Source organism: Chrysemys picta, chromosome 6, assembly GCF_011386835.1.
Source record: "Chrysemys picta bellii isolate R12L10 chromosome 6, ASM1138683v2, whole genome shotgun sequence".
NCBI lineage: Eukaryota > Metazoa > Chordata > Testudines > Emydidae > Chrysemys > Chrysemys picta.
This window is the reverse complement of record NC_088796.1, coordinates 50,988,570-51,009,462: the sequence shown is the minus strand read 5'-3', so window position 1 is coordinate 51,009,462 and position 20,893 is coordinate 50,988,570. Positions and strand designations below refer to the sequence as shown.

Below are 20,893 nucleotides of genomic sequence, written 5' to 3'. Positions count from 1 at the left end.
AAGTCCCAATGGAACAAAGTGGAGGCAATAAAGGAATGGCCTTGCCCGATCCGCAAGAAGCAAGTCAGAGCATTCTTAGGGATAGTGGGGTACTATCGCCGGTTCATCTCCCACTTTGCCACAAGGGCAGCGCCTCTGACGGACCCGATGAGAGCTCGGGACCCGGAGATAGTTAAGTGGACCGAGGTGGCAGAAGAAGCTTTCACAGATCTAAGGATGGCCCTTTGCAGCCACCCAGTGCTCATAGCCCCAGATTTCAAAAAGGAATTCATCCTACAAACAGATGCCTTGGAGGTAGGACTTGGGGCCGTCCTTTCACAGATGGTGGGGGATGAGGAGCATTCAATCCTTTACCTTGGCTGAAAGCTCCTGCCCGGGGAGCAATGGTACACCATAGTAGAAAAGGAATGCTTACCAGTTAAATGGGCCATGGAGATTCTACGGTACTATCTGCTTGGGAGGCGGTTCACTCTTGTGACAGACCATGCCCCACTCCAGTGGATGCACACAAACAAGGAGAGGAATGCACGAGTGACTAGATGGTTTCTATCCCTACAGCCTTTCCATTTTCGGATACAGCATAAAGCCGGAAGCCAACACGGCAACGCGGACAGCCTATCACGACAACACTGTCTCCCGTCCCAAGTAGCCCAACCCCTTTGGTGTTGAGCGGGGGAGGCATGTGATACAGGAGGGCCAGAGAACAGTGGCAGAGTGCTAGAGGGGAAATATATAAGCCCAAGACTCATTAAGGCGTGGTTCCCTGGAGACTAGGGAGGGTGGCTACAGGTTAATTGGAGCACCTGCAGTCAATTAAGGCCCTGTCAGGAACCTAATAAAACCCCCTGCTTCAGGCAGTCAGAGAGAAGGAGGAAGGAGAGAGGACTGGAGCCTGGAGGTGTGCTGTGAGACTTGAAAGATCAGAGAACCGAAGTAAGGGAGACTCCCTTCCCCAGCATCTAAGGACTGAAGGTACCCCGCCTAAGGGGGAAGAAGGGGAAGAACCCGCAGAGGTTGAGAGGGGCTGGGGCTCAGAGTGAGGAGTAAACCCAGACCCTTCCCCTGCTTCCCTTCTTTACCACCTTCCTGGGCCACTAGTGGGGCCCTCAGCGCCCCAAGGGCAAGGGGTGGCATCTTAGCCCCTGCCCAAGAAAAGCGCAGGACCCACCATACTAACATTGGCCATCTTGTCACAATACTCATAAAGAGTTTTGAGATCCTTGGACGGAAGGTGATCTATAGATATAAGGTCAACATATTATGATTATTTCCTTGCTATTTTTATAACTCATTATTTTTAACTTGTAGTGTATTTTGGGATCTCTACTGTGCAGCTCCAGAAAGGCGAGAAACATGTGAACATTCAAGTGAAGCTAAAGCCTTTCATGATTATGTAAGTTTTATGTATATATCTTACTGTATTTGGTTTATTGTATGTCTGATTATTCTAGTCAAAGAAGAATGTCTGGGCAGTAGTGATTCAAAAAAAGAAGGAATATCTGCTATACAGCTTCCTGATCTCAAGTACTCTGATTTACTTTCCATAGATGCCTTAGAATGAGATTGTTCTTTGTACATTTGCATCCTGAAAGGAAGTAAAATCCTCAGAATGTCCTTTAAAGAAGCATATCATGTTACAATATTTAGACTAGGTATTATGAAGTGAGTTAAATATAAGGGGCTGAATCATCTGATCCACCAGAGCAAGACAACAGGAGGAATAAGGGGGAAAGGAGGCTGTGTGCGACTTTTGAGGCCCTTTGGTTCAGCTCCTGGAACAACTTAAAGCAGCCTCAGAGTTGGTTAGTTACCTTGCCTGCCTATGGCCCAAAAGAGCTGTGCTAGCAGCTAGGGTAGCCAGAATGCAGCCCCCGTGTTCCTTTTTCTCCAACCACATCCCTTATGCTGGGATGAGAATAGGGAGTAGAGCCACTGTGACAATTCTACGTTATCAGTGTTGATGGAATCCTCAGAAGACTGGCTAAGAAGGCTTTATAGCCCCTATGTGCCTCCAGAGTGATACAAAGAGGCTGTAGTGGGGCCAAAAATCTGGCCAGGGCATTAGTCTTAAGTGTGAGTTTCTATGGACTTTTTTCAGTTTGTCAGACCATTACTTTCAGTTACCTTTTTGTGTGGAATTATATTTTCTGAAATAATTGTGAAGTAGACTGTTATTACAGATTGTCTAATATGCATGAATTTGGCAAAGTCTGGATGGATTAGAAGATTGATCATGAGATTAAGAGCCTTTAACGTCTAGGTTACCCATTTGAATCCTGCATGTTGTCCCAAATTGTTATCATCTGATGACTACATAGTATCTTACAGTATGTGAACTAGAGGTGATCTTGGTTCCATTCCTAGTTGACAGAAAATTGTGTAGCAATTAGCACTAACTGGCAGATTCTGCAAAAAGACCAGGGAATAAGTGGGCATCATGCTTGTATCACCTCTTTAAATTGTCCTTTCTGGTTAGGGTTGAGACCAGTTAGCAGGATAGCATGAATAATTTTGCACATCAGCTGTCTATGCTGTACTTGTTTTGTGGACAAATAATAAGGCAACAGTCTTCAGAGCTACCAATCCCAAACCTTTCAGGAGCAATAAAAAAATGGGGGAAAAAGCCAAAATAAAATTGGGGGAAAACACCCAGCCATGTATTCATTGTAGTTTGCTGAGTTGGGAAATGGTGTTTCTGCAAAATGGAATTGTTAAAAAATGTACTACTGTGAGTAGATCAAATTTCTGTAATCAAGTTCCTTTTTCTCTTTTAGTACTTGTTTATTTAAGGGTACAATATTTTGACATATTTGCTGTTGATAGCTCCTGTTAATAGAACAGTACTTAATCCCCCTCTTCTAGAGGCAGAGTTTTTCTGATGGTGTTACAGGTGTGTGCTCTACTCACAACTTGGCAGCACCTTCTCATGGCTCATCTGGGGAATTAGTTCGTCATTGTTTGCGCCCCATCCTGCAGTCAGTCAGCTCATTCTCAGTCACTGGACCTGCAACCCCTCTCTCACTGGTCAGGAACTGTAGCTTAGTCAGCCAGCCAAGTCAGTCGTCCTCCCCTTCCAGGGTCTCAGGCAGTCTCAATCTCCACTTCTGTGCTGACTGCTCCACTCCCACAGTGGCTTGTAGGGGAACCCAGGCCCACCTTCTACACTGGATTCCAATCCAGGGATCCTCAAACCAGAAGTTCAGGTTTATGCCTTTCAGACCTTACTGTTCTTTCCCTTGACTGCTTCCTACCCTGCTTTTCTCAGGCTTCTACTCTCCCCCTTGTATTATGGCTTGTGACTGCAGACTCACTTCTCTACCCCCTCCCCATCTACTGCCACCTTCCTCTCTTTATAAACCCTGCCCAGCTCCTCCCACAGCTGGACTTCATCAGCAATTAGGCCTTAGCTCTCCCTGGCTTTCCACCAGGTGCAGCCTATAGATTAATAGCCTTAATTTACCCCTTCAGGCCTTGTGTGGGGTGGACAGCCCATAACAGATGGAATGAAGGGAACAGAGTTCAGTGAAGTAAATTTGGGGAGATCAGAGCCTCCAGAGTGACAAACCTACTATAGTAAAACATTATACTATCATAACAGGGAAGTAAAAAGTGCCAGAAGTAAAAAGTTTTTGAAACTCTAAAAATTGTGAAATAATCTTAGATGTAAATTAGTAATGAGAGGATACCTTCAGTGAAGGATACTTTCATGTTGAGAAATGGAAAATGAGTTGGAGTCCAGAGCCCTTTAAGCTCATTAAAGTTTCTTCAGGATCTCCTATTAAAGAGTTCACTGTTGATGCTAAACTTGGAAATGCACTGAGGGATGATTTCAGTAGTTGAATCAAAATAATACCTAATGTGTTTTGTTGTCTTAACATGACCTCTATAATGTTATAATCTCTATTATTCTGTGTTTGCTACTCAGTCCTATTGCTCATTTTGCTTTGTCTGTTGTTTATTGTCATCATTCAAAAATATCAAAAAAGCAATCAACTAATTTTTTTGCATAAAACAGATGTATATTTGTATGGCTAGTCAGGTCACTGTGGTCGTGGTCTGGTTGGAAGTAGGTCAGGGAAGGAAGAAGGGAGACACATGGTAGGCTCCTGTATGTATGCCAACCAGCATAGGGCAGGACCTACACACATCCTTTCAATGTCAACCTGCTTTACAGTCAGTTTTTAATTTGAGATTGATGGATTGCTTTTTGAAGTCCCCTACCTTAAAAAACACAAAGCAAAAAACAGAGCTTTGTTTTACAGTTGTTAGATCTAAAATGGCACGATTAATAACTAGGTGATAGAATAATTGCAGGTAAGGCATATTTATTATGGGACAGTGCCTGTGTTATAGATGCATGTTCCTATTATTGCTATTACCTATTATAACTTGTGCTCTCTCATGAAGTATAACAGGGATAACTAGTTGTTAGATTTTTTTCAAGCTATATCATTGGGATGTGTGCAGCCTTTAGTGTGACAAAAATGTGAATCTGATATTTCACTGATTTTGGCCACAATTGAAGTTGACTGTCTGTACTTATGAATATGATATATAACAGGACCAATACTGTTTTTATGTTTCATCTGCTTTTAATAATATGCACTATAACAACACTTGACTTTGAAGATCTAGCATCTACTTTTAGATTCTAAATTCTTACAAATATATTGTATATACATATTGAAGCATATGGCAATGATATTGTGGAAAAGTATAGCCTAATAGGTTAGGTGTAATAGATGTAAAACACAAAGGTTTTAAAATATCCTGCCCCAATGAGAGTTTTACCATTGACTTCAAGGGGGCTAGGATTTTACACTCAGTGAAGTACATTATATTGCCAGTATTAGAATTCGAGGCTGTGGTTCAGTTTAAAGGCTTTGATAACATCAAAGCCATTATGGTGGATTGTAATACAGGTATTCAGTAATAGAATATAGGTAATATCTAAAAACTTTAGTTGTTAGGCACAACAAAGCCACAGAAGGTTTGTTTGTTTTTTCATACTTTCTTAGGTATGTACCTTGTTGCTCTAAGAGAGAGATTCTTGTTTAGGGTGTGAGTGGTCCTTGGTTCTTATCCCAGAGAATCCCTCTTTAACAACATGTCCTTTAGTAGGATGAACTAGGTAATCTAATATGTTTTTCTGACTCTGGCTTTTAAGAAACAGGAAAAAGGTTTAAGAACATTTGATGCAGGAGGAGGGTAACTTAATAATACACCTCTACTCCAATATAACGCAACCCGATATAACACGAATTCGGATATAACGCTGTAAAGCAGCACTCCGGGGGGGGCTAGGGGGGCTGCACACTCCGTCGGATCAAAGCAAGTTCAGTATAACATGGTTTCACCTATAACGCGGTAAGATTTTTTTGGGGTAGAGGTGTATTTAATCATCTGTGCTGCACCACTGTCTCAAACAAGGCAGCTTTTTGTAAATTTATAAGAAGTATACTGATTAGATAGAAAAAGACCTGATGACTGTTTTCTGTGTTAAAGGTTTATAGTATCTTAATCACAGTTGCAGAGAAACTATATATATCTTTTTGTATTCTTGGACAAGATTTAATGAAGCAAATTAATGAGGTTTGTTTCATTATTTAATTTGTCATAAAATTACTGCATGCATTTTGTTACTGTTGAATACATATCTGGACATAAATTAGCATGACTGGCCTTGGTAGTCATCTACATTGTAATAGTTGAAAATTGTACATGTTAAGCTTTTTCTGATATCAAGTCTACCTAATCAGGCAGATTGAATCTTGTCTCTCTGTTGTCTGAGTCATGTGACTGTATTTGGAGATTATATCTATATATCTCCAATATATAATATTTTTCATTGTACTTGATATGTACAGTAACTCCTCACTTAACGTTGTAGTTATGTTCCTGAAAAATGCGACTTTAACTGAAATGATGTTAAGCGAATCCAATTTCCTCATAAGAATTAATGTAAATAGGGGGGGTTAGGTTCCAGGGAATTTTTTTTTTTGCCAGACAAAAGGCATTATATACATTTTAAACAATTTTAAACAAGCACTTTAATACAGGTATAAGTTTTAACAATTTTTAAAGAAACAATTTAGTACTACAGTCATCATTGCTGAGTATGAAGCTTGGTTGAGGTGGTGGAATCAGAGAGTGGAAGAGGGTGGCTTGTCCGGCTGCTCCTCTTGCTGTTCTTGCTGAACTTTCTAAACTCGAAAAAACATATCTAGATATTATTGTTTTGTTTTCCTTTTTTTTTCTTGGTAAATTTCTTTATAGCAAGTCATTAGATGACCAACTTCCCTAATCACTTTGGAGCTGCGTTCCCTGTCAGGATCATCATCGCTCAGGATTTGTCTCCGGCAGCATTACCACCTAGAAGCAAGCTTAGATGGTCCTTAGCTGCTTTAAATTGGGTGCTGTCTTCTCCTCTCAGGAAATGTAAGTCTGCTCAGGCATCCTCTTCCAGTACAGGCCTATTTCATCGACATTGAAGACTTGTTTAGGGGAATAGCCACCTTCCTCAATTATTTTCTTGAGACAGTCAGGGAATTTTTTAGCTGCTGCAGTATCAGCACTAGCCGCCTCACCGGACATCTTGATGTTATGCAGGTGGAAGCGCCTTTTGAACCAATCAAACCATCCCCAACTTGCTGTGATCCTTCACGTTGGTCTCTCTTCAAATTGTGATACAAACTTTTTGCCTTAGCTAGCAAACTTAGAGGTATGTTCCGCTGGTTTTGGTCCTCTATCCACAGTGAGAGAAGATGCTCCATGTTTTCTAGCAAACTACTTTTTGATCGACCTATTGTAGTAGCACTAAGCGGTGTTACACACCGAGCACTAGCCCTGATCTTGTTGGCATTATTCCGAATTGTTGTCACAGTGGTCGGAGTAAGACCTAGAGCGATGCCAATGTCTACTGCATGCTCGCCTGCATCAAAACGCTTTAAAATGTCTAATTTAGTACCCAAACTAATGGTTTTCCTGGTTTTCTTGCTGCTAGTGGTACTGCTACTGCTAGGCACTCCACTATCACTTGCTGGACGTTTTTGACTCATGATGCTGGGTGATGCTCCTCCGGATGTGCATGCATGTTCTATTCTTCACTCCCTTCAGCCTGGAGTGGCCGGGGTCATGCAACATCAATCAACCATTGCAAGGGAAAGAATTTGGAAAACCCATGTCATTCTCCATGGTAATCTGCTCCCCCATTGGAAGCCCTGTGGGTGTAGGCTAGGACTAGTTATGGAGGTTCTTACTTTCTTGCAGGTTCTTACTTTCACAGAAGCTCTGCTGGAGGACCAAAGGTCTCTCTTACAGGGTGCCCTGGAAAAATGGCCCTGTTGTATCTCCCGTAGTAACCCATGCACTCAGCACCCAGGCAGCATTGCAGCCAATGTAGTAAGAGGAGAAAAATAATGTTTGCTGCAGGGCTGTGCCTCTCTCTGCTGTGTGCATGCAGGGGCAGAGAAATGCAGCTGGCATTGAAGTGAATGGCAAAGCTCCTGTGGATTTCAGACTTTCATGGGAGCAGGGCCAGGTTCTGTGCATCTCTACGCCGCTTCTCCCCCTTGCTACAGCCAAGCGGGCTCTGGAATGCTATTCCTATAACTTGCTTTGGGCGGGCTGCCGCCTCCTGTGTTCTTACCTCCCTCCAGCAAAGGGGGGAGCAGATAAAAATTGTTTATTCTGTAGCAAGACAGCAAGGCAGGACCTCTGCTGTGCACCACTCCGCAGCTGCTTTGTAGGCAGCTGGTGGCCTCGCAAGCGCTTTATGGTAGAGTTCTATTTCCAAGCAGTGCCATTGGGCCATACAGCAACCGTGAATTGCTGGGGGTGGGGATGTAGTGTGCATGTGCTGTGTGTTTACAAACATACAGTACTATAGTTGGGAGGTGCCCCCCGCCTTACCCCACACAGGTACAGCCCACTGGCACTGGAGACAGTAAGGGGGGCAAGGAGGCTGAAGATGCTGTAGGCTAGGAGAAGCACGTTGCGCAGCAGCAGCGGCAGCTTCCCCTACTCTGCAAGCACCAGGGGTGGGGGGGTTCAACCCTCGGCCCACCCACTCCATCCGTTCCCCCAAGCCCCCACCCTTAACCCGCCTCTTCTCCCCCCCCCCCATCCTCCTCCTTAACTCTGCACACCATGTCCTCGCTCCTTCCCCCTCCCTCCCCTGCCTCCTGCCCCGCAGCAATCAGCTGGCTTGCAACGTTCAGGAGGGAGGGGGGAGGAGCAAGGACACGGTGCGCAGGCTCCCCATCCCTCCCCTGCCTCCAGAATGCCGCAAACCAGCTGATTGCTGCAGGCAGGCGGCGGGGGAACAGGGGGAAGGCGCTGATCTGCTGGAGCTGCCACCTGGCGCGAGGCGCTGGGGGGGGGGGAGGGCGCGTAGGGGAGCTGAAAGGGGGGGCTGCCAGCTGTGGACAAAGCAGGCAGCCAGACAACGTTATAGCGGAGCGTTGCACAACTTTAAACAGAGCATGTTCTGTAATTGAGCAGGGATGTAAGATCGAAACAACGTTAAGCGAGAGGACGTTAAGTGCGGAGTTACTGTATTCCAGTATAGTACATGGAAACCCCGTTATAACGTGCCTCATGATAACGCAAATTCAGCTATAACGCAATCATAAGGTGGCTCCCGCCACCCCAAGCGCGCAAAAAAAAAAAAGCAGCCGGAGCGCCGCTGAAGCACCAAAAGAAAAGAAAAAGCGGCCGGAGCGCCGCCGAAGCGTGCGCGCGCGCACACACACACACACACACACACACACACACACACAAATGGCCGGAGCGCCACCAAAGCACACCAAAAAAAAAAAAAAGAAAAAGCAGCCACAGCACTGCTGAAGAAAAACAAAAAAAGGAATGTGCCTTCTCCATTGCCTCTTCCCCTCTACCCCCGCTTCTCCTTTTGGCGGGAAGAGCCATTCTCCTCCCCAGCTGCTCCGCTCCTCCTCTGCCCCTTGTACATCTCCCCTGCTCTCTGCCCAAGAGAAATTGACCGGCTTGAAACTGACCAGCTTGAAATGGTAAAATTTTGGTAACCCCGCTATACTGCGACCCCGCATTTATCGCGATTGAATTTTTTGGACCCCAATCATCGCGTTGTAGCGGGGTTTCACTGTATATGTATATATTTGTTATACTGTAGCACCCATATTCCATAAAGAAAGGCCTATACTTCCAGAAGTACTTATGATTTAATCATTTCTATTTTGATGATATTAATAATGAAAATTGACTTTGTCTGACTGGTAAGTGGAGTAAGTGCTGTTTACAGAATCTTTCATGGCCATCTATGGAGGTTGAGGTGATCCTCAAAGTAGAATTGCTTTCACAACTAAGGATGATATGTATCTTATTTAGTAGAGATCAAATAAATAGAAAAAATAAAATTGACCTTAACTATAAGATTTGTGTGGCCATACTTGATATTTACAGCACCTTAAAATTCTCATCTAAAAGGAATATTATAGTTCTGTTTTCTCCATGATTTGTAATTGGAGACTTTTGTTTCTGAGTTGACAAAGTCAAGGTCTAACTAGGTGTATTTTCATTTATAACTCATTTGAAGAGATAAAAGTCCAATGGAACTGACGGTGCACTCCATATGATTTTATAAAATATGCTAATGAGTGTGAATATAATGTAACTGGAATATGCTTCATGCAAATGGTCTCTTGTAAGGTATCATTACAAAGCATATAATCTATTGAGTATACATCTATTTGTATAAATGTGTCATGCTTGTATCTGAAACTAAAAATACGAAATATAACTCTGAGATCCTATTGTAATTATGCAACTTTTGGGCCATTAATGGTGGTTTGGAATCTTGATGGTTCCCCTCAACGAGGACAATTGATTGTAAATGGCTCTGTTTACTTGCAAGTCTTCCTGTGAGTCAGGCCAGAAAGAATGAAGGCTTGGGGTCTCACAGGACATGTGACCATGTCACCTGGTACTGGAATCCATCTTAAACCTGGGGCTTTTACATTAAGAAGGAGGGGTTGGGGACCCAGAGAGACAAAAGATTCCCGCCTTGTGCCAAAGCTATATAAACGGGTGGAACAGAACAAAGCAGATCCCAATCATGAGAAATCCCCTAGTTACCACCTGAGCTGGAGCTAACAAGAACTGTACCCGGGGAAAGGATTGGACCCAGACTAGGAAGGAGTCCAGTCTGTGAAAGAAGCTTATTGGAACATCTCTGAGGGTGAGATTTTAATCTGTAATCAGTTTCTTAATGTATTGGTCTTAGACTTGCATTTTTTGTTTTATTTTGCTTGGTAACTTACTTTGTTCTGTCTGTTATTACTTGGAACCACTTAAATCCTACTTTTTATATTTAATAAAATCACTTTTACTTATTAATTAACCCATCTCTCTATCAGTGTTATAGAGGTATCAGAAGGGTAGCCGTGTTAGTCTGAATCTGTAAAAAGCAACAGAGGGTCCTGTGGCACCTTTAAGACTAACAGAAGTATTGGGAGCATAAGCTTTCGTGGGTAAGAACCTCACTTCTTCAGATGCAAGTAATGGAAATCTCCAGAGGCAGGTATAAATCAGTATGGAGATAACGAGGTTAGTTCAATCAGGGAGGGTGAGGTGCTCTGCTAGCAGTTGAGGTGTGAACACCAAGGGAGGAGAAACTGCTTCTGTAGTTGGATAGCCCTTCACAGTCTTTGTTTAATCCTGATCTGATGGTGTCAAATTTGCAAATGAACTGGAGCTCAGCAGTTTCTCTTTGGAGTCTGGTCCTGAAGTTTTTTTGCTGTAAGATGGCTACCTTTACATCTGCTATTGTGTGGCCAGGGAGGTTGAAGTGTTCTCCTACAGGTTTTTGTATATTGCCATTCCTGATATCTGACTTGTGTCCATTTAACCTCTTGCATAGTAACTGTCCAGTTTGGCCAATGTACATAGCAGAGGGGCATTGCTGGCATATGATGGCATATATAACATTGGTGGACGTGCAGGTGAATGAGCCGGTGATGTTGTAGCTGATCTGGTTAGGTCCTGTGATGGTGTTGTTGGTGTAGATATGTGGGCAGAGTTGGCATCAAGGTTTGTTGCATGGGTTGGTTCCTGAGTTAGAGTTGTTATGGTGCGGTGCATGGTTGCTGGTGAGAATATGCTTAAGGTTGGCAGGTTGTCTGTGGGCGAGGACTGGCCTGCCTCCCAAGGTCTGTGAAAGTGAGGGATCATTGTCCAGGATGGGTTGTACATCACTGATGATGCGTTGGAGAGGGTTATAGAGGGTGGACAATGTATGAGTTTACCCTGTATAAGCTTTATACAGAGTAAAATGGATTTATTTGGGGTTTGGATCCCATTGGGAGCTGGGTGTCTGGGTGCTAGAGACAGGAGCACTTGCTAAGCTGTTTTCAGTTAAGTCTGCACCTTTGGGGACGTGGGTCAGACCCTGGGTCTGTGTTGCAGCAGATTAGCGCGTCTGGCTCAACAAGGCATGGTTCTGAAGGCCCATACTGGCAGAGAAAACGGGCTCAGAGGTAATCTCAGCACATCAGGTGACAGTCCCAAAAGGGTCTCTGTGACCGAACCCGTCACAGGAACTGTACATGTTGGATCAAGGAAAATGGTTCTGCCCTTAATTGAAGCTTCATGTAAATATATTTGAGAAAAGAAACATAAGAGTCTTGTTTGCAATCCAAGTAACCCAGACAAGAAAACTAGTGCTAAACTGTCCAGGCAGTTCAGCAATAGTATCTTATCTGAACCAGAAAAAGGAAACTAAAAGCCCCAAGTTTCTTTGCCAGTTCAGCTAACTGTTGGGTAGAGGAAAACTTCTTTGCTCTAGAAATCTTGCGCACACACACACAAAATCCTTTGCAGGAATCCTCTGAGACAAAAATTAGTCTTCTTTGAGGAGTGAGCTTTCCTTCTCTCATGGCTTCCTATGTAGATCTTTTCATCCCTTTGATAAAGTCCTACTTCGTTAGGTTGTGCACATAGTACCACAGTCTCCTGGTGAGCTAAGCAGGTGCCACCTTGATTCCATGACCCTGGACCTGATAGGCTGACACATTAAAGGCTCCCTTCATTTCAAGATGGTCTTCTAACATAAGCGTTGCTCTTTTTGCAGTCCAAAAGTTCTTGCATCTCTGTTCGTTATTATAATGGGATTTCTTCCAGACTCTATTGATGTAAAGAGAGATCTAGTAATACTACCAAATGGCCACAGTAAAGTTGTAGATTTCTTTTTCCTTCTTAGGTTTGATGAATGTCTCCTCAACAGCTGTTTGACAAATGAGGCTTCTGCTTTGGGTTTGAGTATTTATTATTTTTACATTGCCTCAAAATTTGCTAAATCCTGTACAGAACAAGAAAAGACAAAGTCATTGTCTCAAATAATTTACAGTCACATAAACCAATACAGTCGCATAAACCTTTCCAACTTATTCGTTTGAGTCTTAGTTAAGGTTAAGCCCCATATTATGCAGATTACCTTACATGGAGGCTGAATGGAGTGTTATAGATTGTTGCCATTCTCTCTTCCATCCCAAGTAGGATGTAGGCTATTGCTTTTTAAGTTCTTAATGCTAGAAAAACGTATTTTCTAGTTGCTATTGTAGATGTCTGCTTGACTGAGATGGCTTACCAATCTCCTTGCTTAGTATTTCATAAGGACAAGTTGGCCTCCACATTGTTCCTTTGTTTAAAGTACACAACTCTTTTCCATTAGAATCAGGAGATTTTCTTGCTTTCTTTGTGTCCTCCTTCCTTCAATGAGACTAAGAGGCACATCTTTTTATTAGATTCCCAAAGGACCATAAATATAAATATTCATTCAAAAATTACTATTATTACAAAGAATTTGGGGGTTTATGAGTTTGTACATCTGTTTGAAAGTACCAAAGATGATCAGGAAAGATCCATGAGGAAGTGCTCTCCAAATGAATCAGAGAATGTATACTAGTGATAATCATAATCCTCAAACTCCATTGCTCCACAGCACAATGGGACTGGATTTTGCAGCAAGAACCTCTATGTTCTATTTTCATAAAATATCCTTCCTTCTGACCCAAATGCACACTCAGTTGATTGAAAATAGTTGAAACTTTTCATTGACATAAAACAAACTAAAGCTTATTTTCATAAATTATTTTTTTGAGGTTGTTTTTTTGCTATGTTCTTTGGGTGGCCTGACTCCATGATTCTCAGCAGTCACAATGTTTTCCAGGCAGCCCATTTCAGAACCTCCTTCTCTGCCTCCTATGTGTACCAATAGAGGAGGAAGCTTGTAGCCAGCTTCAGCAGCTCATTTTCTTGGCTTCCCCAGCTTCTGCTACTGTGTTGTTCTCCAGGCAGCCTAGCTGGCCAGCCAACACTTCTGGGTCCTCCCTGCTTCCTGGCTGAAAATTGGACTCCAGATTTGGCTCCCTGCTGCCAATCTCAATGGAACAGTGCATGTAGAATGCACATATTAATATCCTTTAGTGAGGAATCTGGAGAACAAGAGGAAAGTACAGGTAGAGAGACAGAAAACAAAGTATCAGGCCTCTGGCTGCAGCAAAATGGTGAATTCCACAGAGAAACTACTGAACTCAGTGTCATTGTGAAAGAAATGCCAAACTCCTTGGCCATGGAGTACATGGAGCCTTGGCTGAAATGAATGAGACAGGTCATGCTCCTCAGAGCTATCTCTGTACACTTTAAAGACAACCTGCATCACTTTATGTTTGATTCATGTTTTCAAGATTATCTCCACAACCATAAGGGCTACAAACTAAATTTCTATTAATTGAAAGTTGAGATTCTGAAGCACAATTCTGTGGCAAGGTATGATTTCGATAGCTGTGGAATATGTGGGGGGCCTGCTTATTTTGCACAATTTCTGCTTTATCCAATGATGGCTAAGGGCCACGTCACTATAAGCAGTGTTCTCTCCTATTCTGAAAGAGACTGACATAAATTCCTTCAAGGTGGGTGAGGTAATATGTTTTATTGGACCAACTTCTGTTGGTGAGAGGGTCAAGCTTTTGAGCTTACACAGAGTTCTTCTTCAGCTCTGGGAAACTTACTCAGAGTGTCACAGCTAAATACAAGATGGAACAGATTGTTCCTTCACACACACATTTTACTGGCCACCAGTGTTTCTATGGCCTCAGCTTTTGACAGGGTCCTTCTAGAATCTAGATTCTGTTCTTGAGAAATGCTTCCACTCAGTTGAATGGAAGGAATGCTACATAGATCCCATCTAGTTAGAGATTGACGGTGTCCATTTGGAGAACAGACAATTTTTTAAAAACTGTAAATGGTATTTCTTCACTGTTATAATGCTCTTTGCATCATCAATATGACTTTTATACTGTCCTTTTAACTCTTTGCATACTGTCACTGTTAAAATACTGCAATTTGCTATTTTTGTATAAATATTGTTCAGTTTAAGCTAGAATGAGACTCCTTTCTTTTTCTGACCTATTTCACTTCAAGCAGATGTTTGGGAATCTAAAAAAAAAAACTTAAGAAAACCTGGACAGGTCCTTGGACATTCTTTAATTTCATTGGGTGCTCTTGTCTACTCACATGTGACTGCCCTCATCCACTGGAAAAATAACATTAACAGGTATAGAATTCCCCCTTTAAGTTAATTTTCTTACTAGGTGACATGTCTGTGGGATACTTATATGTGCAACTAACTATTCATGATGGCCGCTGTATGAAGAAATAGAGATGTCAATGCTTGAGTGATTTTATAGAATACCCTCTGTTTGAGAGGGCCAGAATATCATATCTAGCAAAAATACATTTAATTTCACAATCACCTGTTTGGCTGTAGTATCTTCTAATAAAGGTGTATCAGGGAAATGAGAATAATAGTGTAGAACAAGTTCTGTACATAGTTTTTTCCAGTCAGTGTAAACACATCTATGACTACGTGGCTCCAGGGGCCAATTTTTCCTCTGTTACCAAGATGGGGGCTCATTTCCTTCATTTGACCTGTATTTTTGGCACATGCTATAAACCTTGAGAGCTTCCTCAATGTCACTATTCATTGAGCCCAGTATATAATCTCTCTAGCCTTTCTTAGATATTTTAATTCCTAAATGACCTTCATGTATCTTTTAAACACTTTTCAGTAACATCGTAGGGATCTCCATGCTGGTGTCTAACCAAAATTCCAACTGTGACTGAAAACCCCCACCCCTGGCAAATTGATAGCAGCTGGGAACATGCTGTCCTAGTCACCCTGTGCTGATAGCCTTAATCAGTTTCTGCAGGTTCTCATCCTGAGCTGTTGTTCGGACAATCACAGACCGCGTTTCATAGAAGGCCAGACAGGTGTTTTTTGATGTGTATGATGTCTAGCTCTGGACTTTGCTCCACTGCGCTTTTCTCAAATGCTCTGTAGAGTGTGTCTGCAACTTCCAAATATCTTCCATGTTTGTATTCAATTTGCGCATAACACACTTCTAATTGAAAAAATAATTTCTGTATTTCTTGGTGCAATAGTTGCCAGGCCCTTTGTCACAATAGCAATCAATGGCTTGTGGTCAGTTTCAGCTAACATTAGCCTTCCATAAATAAAGACACAAAACTTTTTACAGCCATGCACTAAGACTGAAGCCTCCTTTTGGAGCATATTGACATTCAGTTTTTGTTAGTGCCCATGACACACAAGCCACTGGTCTCCTGTTTTGACCATATTGCCATAAGAGGACTGCGCCAATATTTGCAGATGGTGTGTGGACAGCTTAGGTTAACACTTACTGTCATACAACCTCAGGACTGAGGCCTTATCAATTAATTCCTTCAGTTTCTCAAACTCTTTTTTTAAGATTTGTGTCCCATGTCCATTGGACATCTTTGCACAGTACTGCCCTCAAGTTGCTGGTTTGAATCGCTAGAGTAGGTACAAATTTCCCTACATAGTTCACCATTCTAACAAAACTTTGTACCCTCTCCTTGTGTGTTGAGTCAGTCATGCTGCTGGTGGACTCAACCTTCCTGTGATCTGCCTGTGCATCTTGCTGTTTTCACTTCTCTCCCAGATGTTATTTCCACTACTCAGAATTTATATTTTTGTTTGTTTTAGCTTTTAGCGCAGATCTCTTGTTCTTTCCAGAGCTGCCTGGAGTGTTGGCTCATGCTCTTCTATTCTTTTTTCCCAGATCAAAACGTCATCTGTGTAAACTGCAGAACCCTCTATAGAGTCTATACCATCAAAAATGTGTTGTATTTTCCAGTGAAACATCTTGGTTGCTAAATACAACCCAAACACAGTCTGCGGAAACAGTGTCTCCCAAACAGGGTGTTGAATGTGAACAAAGGTGTGCACTGTTTTTCTTAGGGCACCTGCTAGAGCCCTACTGATGGATCCAGCATAGAAAAACATTTGGCATCCGCTATATTCCCCCAAATTTCTCCCCTTGTAGGTAGTGGAAAGTGTTCCTCTTTTACATATTTACTTAATTCTTTTAGGACAATACCTAAGTGAAAGGTGCTGTTTTTTTTTTCTTGCAATGATTGAGTGTACCCTACTCACTCTGATTTTCAGAGCAATGACCCTATCCAGCTCCTCCTTTTAGCTTCTGTCTTAGGGGAGGGGAACTTTTCTAGGGGCATGTGTTGTGTGGCAATTGGGCTCTTTCAGCTGTATTCTATTGAGAGTTTCTCTAATCTCTGGAAGATGTCCTCAGATTGTTCCTCAGTTGTTTTGATCTCCCATCCTGTCAGTGAGTGCACCCTTTGGATATGAACAACAAGGACTGGACATATTTTTAATCCAAAAGTGGGTGCTCTTTTCCCCAGGTGGTATTACAAATTGTATCTGTTCCATTTGTTATTTTCCCATACTTCTAATTCATGTATTCCTTTAGTAGGGATAAGCTCAACATTGTATGCCCCGAGTTTTACCTTTCACCACCGGTGGCTTTTCTTTTAGTGTTAATAACACTGTTTCTGGCAACGCATTGGCTTATGCACCAGTGTGCAACTTAAAATTAATATATGTCCCATTTGCTTTGAGGTTGGCAGTCCATTCATCTTCTGCTGCAATGGTGCTCATTGCTCTATGAAACACTGGTCTGAGCTAGCAGTGCTGTTGTTGTCCTTTTTGTTCATGCTATGTACACATTGCTGGTATTTACATCTCTTTGCAAGAGTTTCCAGTCTGTTCCATTTCTTGCATCTTTTTCCATATCCTGTGTATTATCCTGCCTTACGCTACGTGTCACAGCACATAAAGCTCCATGAACTGTTCTTGCTTCATCATGAGCTTAAGCTCTGTGAGCCTTTCAACCTTAGCTTTCTTTTCCTGTGGTATTTTGGATTCTCAATCATGTCTACAGTGTCAGAGCACCATTCAGTCTCCATAAGCTTCATTCTGGACTACCACTGCTTGACAAGTTTTAATTGCCTTGTCAAGGACTAATTCTTTTTGTACACACAGGTTGAAAACATCTGTCATGTTTCGTTTTTAGATGGAGTGGAGTACTCCTCAAACTTTTGTAATACAGTTTCATAGTTAGCCTCTTCTGCCTGAGTTAACTGAAAACTGCTAAATATATCAAGTGCACCAGAACCTGCTACTGTCAGAAATAAGTCTACCTTCTGATTGTCTTCTTTTTTGATTGGCACCCATTGCTTGCAGATAGAGAGTAACACACTGTTTAAATCTTTTCCTGTTATCTTCCATATTTTCAGAGAGTTTCTGCTTTAGAGGAGTTTTTTAGCTGCTCCATTCTTCCACTCAGGTTATTTTCTTTAATTTCTAATTACTCCTGGTAGCGTGTGGTGTTCAGGAATCACTCTAGGCCCAAGGTGCTTGAAATAGATCTTCTTTATTCAGTTGGACAGTTACCCAGTTGCCTCTGCATGTCAGAACATAGGCTTCTGCAGCACCCCTCACCCAGGCTTCCTGTCTGTAAGGCTAAAAAACTTAAAGGTACAGATCCCAATTACCCCCCCCCCCCTCCATTTCCACACTCTGGATATCTATGGTAAATCTACCCCCAATTTTAATACACCCTAAGCTTCATTAACTTTTGCAACTTTGTATGCTGTCCCATTTGTGTGATGCCCCCTTTATGCCGGCAGCTCTTTTTAGGGGGAGTTCCAGTGGGAGACACCCTGAAACTAGGGTTACCATATGTGACCATTGAAAAAAGAAGACACTCCGCCCCGCTCCCGGACCCGCCCCAACCTTCCCTTCCCTTCCCTGCCCCATCCCAACCCCTTCCCCAAAGTCCCCGCCCCAACTCCGCCCCCTCCCCTGAGCGCCCCGCATTCCCCCTCCTCCCTGCCCCGCATTTCCCCTCATCCCTGCCCCAGTCCTGGGCTTACCTTAGTGTGGGCTCCGGCAGGCTGCGAGCTGCAGGCGGATTCCCCCCAGCGGCAGTGGCTGCTGCTGCTCCGAGACACCTCAGCTCTGTACAGCTGAAGAGCCGAGCTGCCCGAGCGCTACCGGCTTCACAGTTTGCCGCGCAGCCCCCATACCTCCAGACCCTGTGCCCCCAGCCGGGCGCTTCCCCTCCCGGGCTCCGGCTGCTGCTGCACTGGGGAAGCACCTGAACCTGTTGTCCAGGCAAATCCCACTCAGCAACAGAATTATTTGTGGGAAAATTTTACGAGGGGATCCTCCTCCCAGTAATTCTCCCAAGAGTTTCCCTGCAGAAGGGGTGATTTTTGTCTTTCTCACCTTACTCACATAATGTTTAGTAGCATTGTCATTGAGATGCTATATGTATAAAAGTCAGAAATTTTAACGTTAACGTTTGATGCAAAGAGGTTTTGGTATTGTACAAATCCAAATACATTTTCCTCTCTTTATGGGTGCACAGTCCTACAGTTAAAGTTGTGCTGAATTTTGCACTTATAGCAGGGATTCAACCATTCTGTTACATATAAAAGATATGGCTTATTCTTTCTAAAATTACTCCATTTACTCTGAGTACAGATTGAATTTTCTGAGAATTTACAAGTAAATTGGTTGATTAGCATTTGGAGCCACCATCTTTCCAGAGAGCAGCTTGCTACACTGCCATTGTTACCAGCGGGAGGCAGTGGTCTTTTTGAAAGAGGACAACTTTGTTAAAGGGCACTTTCAGCATTCTCATTGAGAATAAAAGGAGATTGCAGACATTTTGAAAGAGGGAAGTTCTTCATGGAATTCCTCTGTAGAAGAATGTTTTTCTTCCTCCCTGTTGAAATAAGAAATGTCTTGTTAAGAATACTTGCAAAATACTGTTTATTCTAATGATTTCTTTAAAAAACAACACCCTACTTATTACTCTAAATCTACTCAACAGGTAGGACAGGAGAAGGAAACTATGTGCATGCGAGCAGGGAAATGTGAGGTACAGGAGTGAAGTTGTATGTATGTAGGGGGAAAATGGGTGAATAGGTCAAAGAAGAAAACTGGGAGATGTAGGGCAGTGTGGAGGTCAGGAGTTAGGGGAATTGACCAGTATATTGACTGCATCAGACAGCTCCAGAGTGGTGTAAAGTATCCTGAGTGTCCTGGTGAATCTGGCTAAAAGCTGATACTGCATACCTTTAAATCATTAGAAATAATATCCCATGGTAGCCTTCTCTTTGGGTTTCTTGTTCAGTGTTCATGTAAGATATTTTAAAATGTTAAAAACCTCAAGGAAACTTTTACCCTATAATGAGGCTGTGCAATAATTATACATTTGTAGTTATGGTGTAGTAGAATTTGTAGTCCCAGATTACATTAAACTAACTTTTATAGAAATATTAGATTTTTGTCTTCTCCTCCTGGTGTCACTACAGGACAGAGTTTAGTTTGTTTGGGTGCCACAGCTGTGCATTTCCATAATTTAGCATGTTTGAATTTCTCTTAAGTTAACCTTAACTTAGAATTTTCTGAGATTGTAATACTTATTTTAGGATACATATCCCTGTAATATTTTAAAAATACTGATATGTACTCAACCATAACTCTAGGTTAATGTAGTTTTTATACAAGAAGTATGTGTCGGAGCATTGTACATCTGTAAGTACATAAACATACACACTATGAAAATGTTTTATTTTCATGTTTCTTCATTAAGACTAAAGATCATTTAGTTTTAAGTCTTACTATGTCATTGGGGAAATGAGTCATAGCATGGACTAAAGTAAGTTGGTTATGTTGGTAATTGGTATTGTTACTGGTATTCTAACAGGTAGTAGGTATAGTAATTGATTTGGTAGTTAGTACTTGGTTTGCTCATTGGTATACTAACTGGTCACTTAACTGGTATTCTAATTGGTTAGATAATGGGTATAATATAAAAATATAATAAATTTTGAAGCAAAGTGTGTATTTTAATGTTTTACCAAACTGTTAGAAAATGCCTCAGCACATAGGCACATCTTTTAAATCAATATATATCAATTAATGTTTTTAGTACCACTAAAAGAAGTATAGCAAGAAATATGTAATTTTTCAGTTTTCTTATTGTATATATGATTATTATAAGCAGCACTAGTAGTGACACCTATAGTTAAGATTGTTTAACACTTTCCATTATAAGCCCCTGTTTTCAGTTGCTTGCAGTGTTCAAGCTGATATTTTCCATGCTGGGTGTCTGCTTCAGTCTGAAGATTTTTGATACGTTTCAGAAAAAAGGGTTCAGTGATTTCCTAGGACTGGGTTAGGGAAAATTATTTTTTTCCAGTGTTAAAAAAAATGCTTATAGCGGTTTCTTTGAGAAGCTCTAGTGCTTCCGTGTTTTGGAACAGAGACTTGATGTCTGCAGGTGGGAGGGTCAGCCTGGTGTCAAGGATATGCCTTTTGCTGTCCCAGTGAAAATCCATCCAACTTTAGTTAGAAGCCTCTGAAAAACTGCAGTTTGCACATGCTCATTAGAGATTTTTTGGAGGATGGCAGCATTACTTTCTAAAGATTTGGCCTGCACTGAGT

At 42.1% G+C, this 20,893-nt stretch overlaps 1 protein-coding gene across 11 annotated transcripts in view; it reads left to right on the top strand.

The window, feature by feature from the left end:
- The window catches only part of SSBP2 (single stranded DNA binding protein 2), a 286,817-nt gene that overhangs the window by 84,878 nt on the left and 181,046 nt on the right, over positions 1-20,893 (top strand). For 7 of the 11 annotated variants that reach the window (XM_024104522.3, XM_005288174.5, XM_005288173.4 and 4 more), the window contains exon 4: positions 1,309-1,393. The exons of the other annotated variants lie outside the window; for them this stretch is intronic. In XM_024104522.3, coding sequence (XP_023960290.1) covers positions 1,309-1,393 — 85 coding nt within the window. The remainder of the gene's footprint in view (positions 1-1,308; positions 1,394-20,893) is intronic. 11 annotated transcript variants of the gene reach the window in all.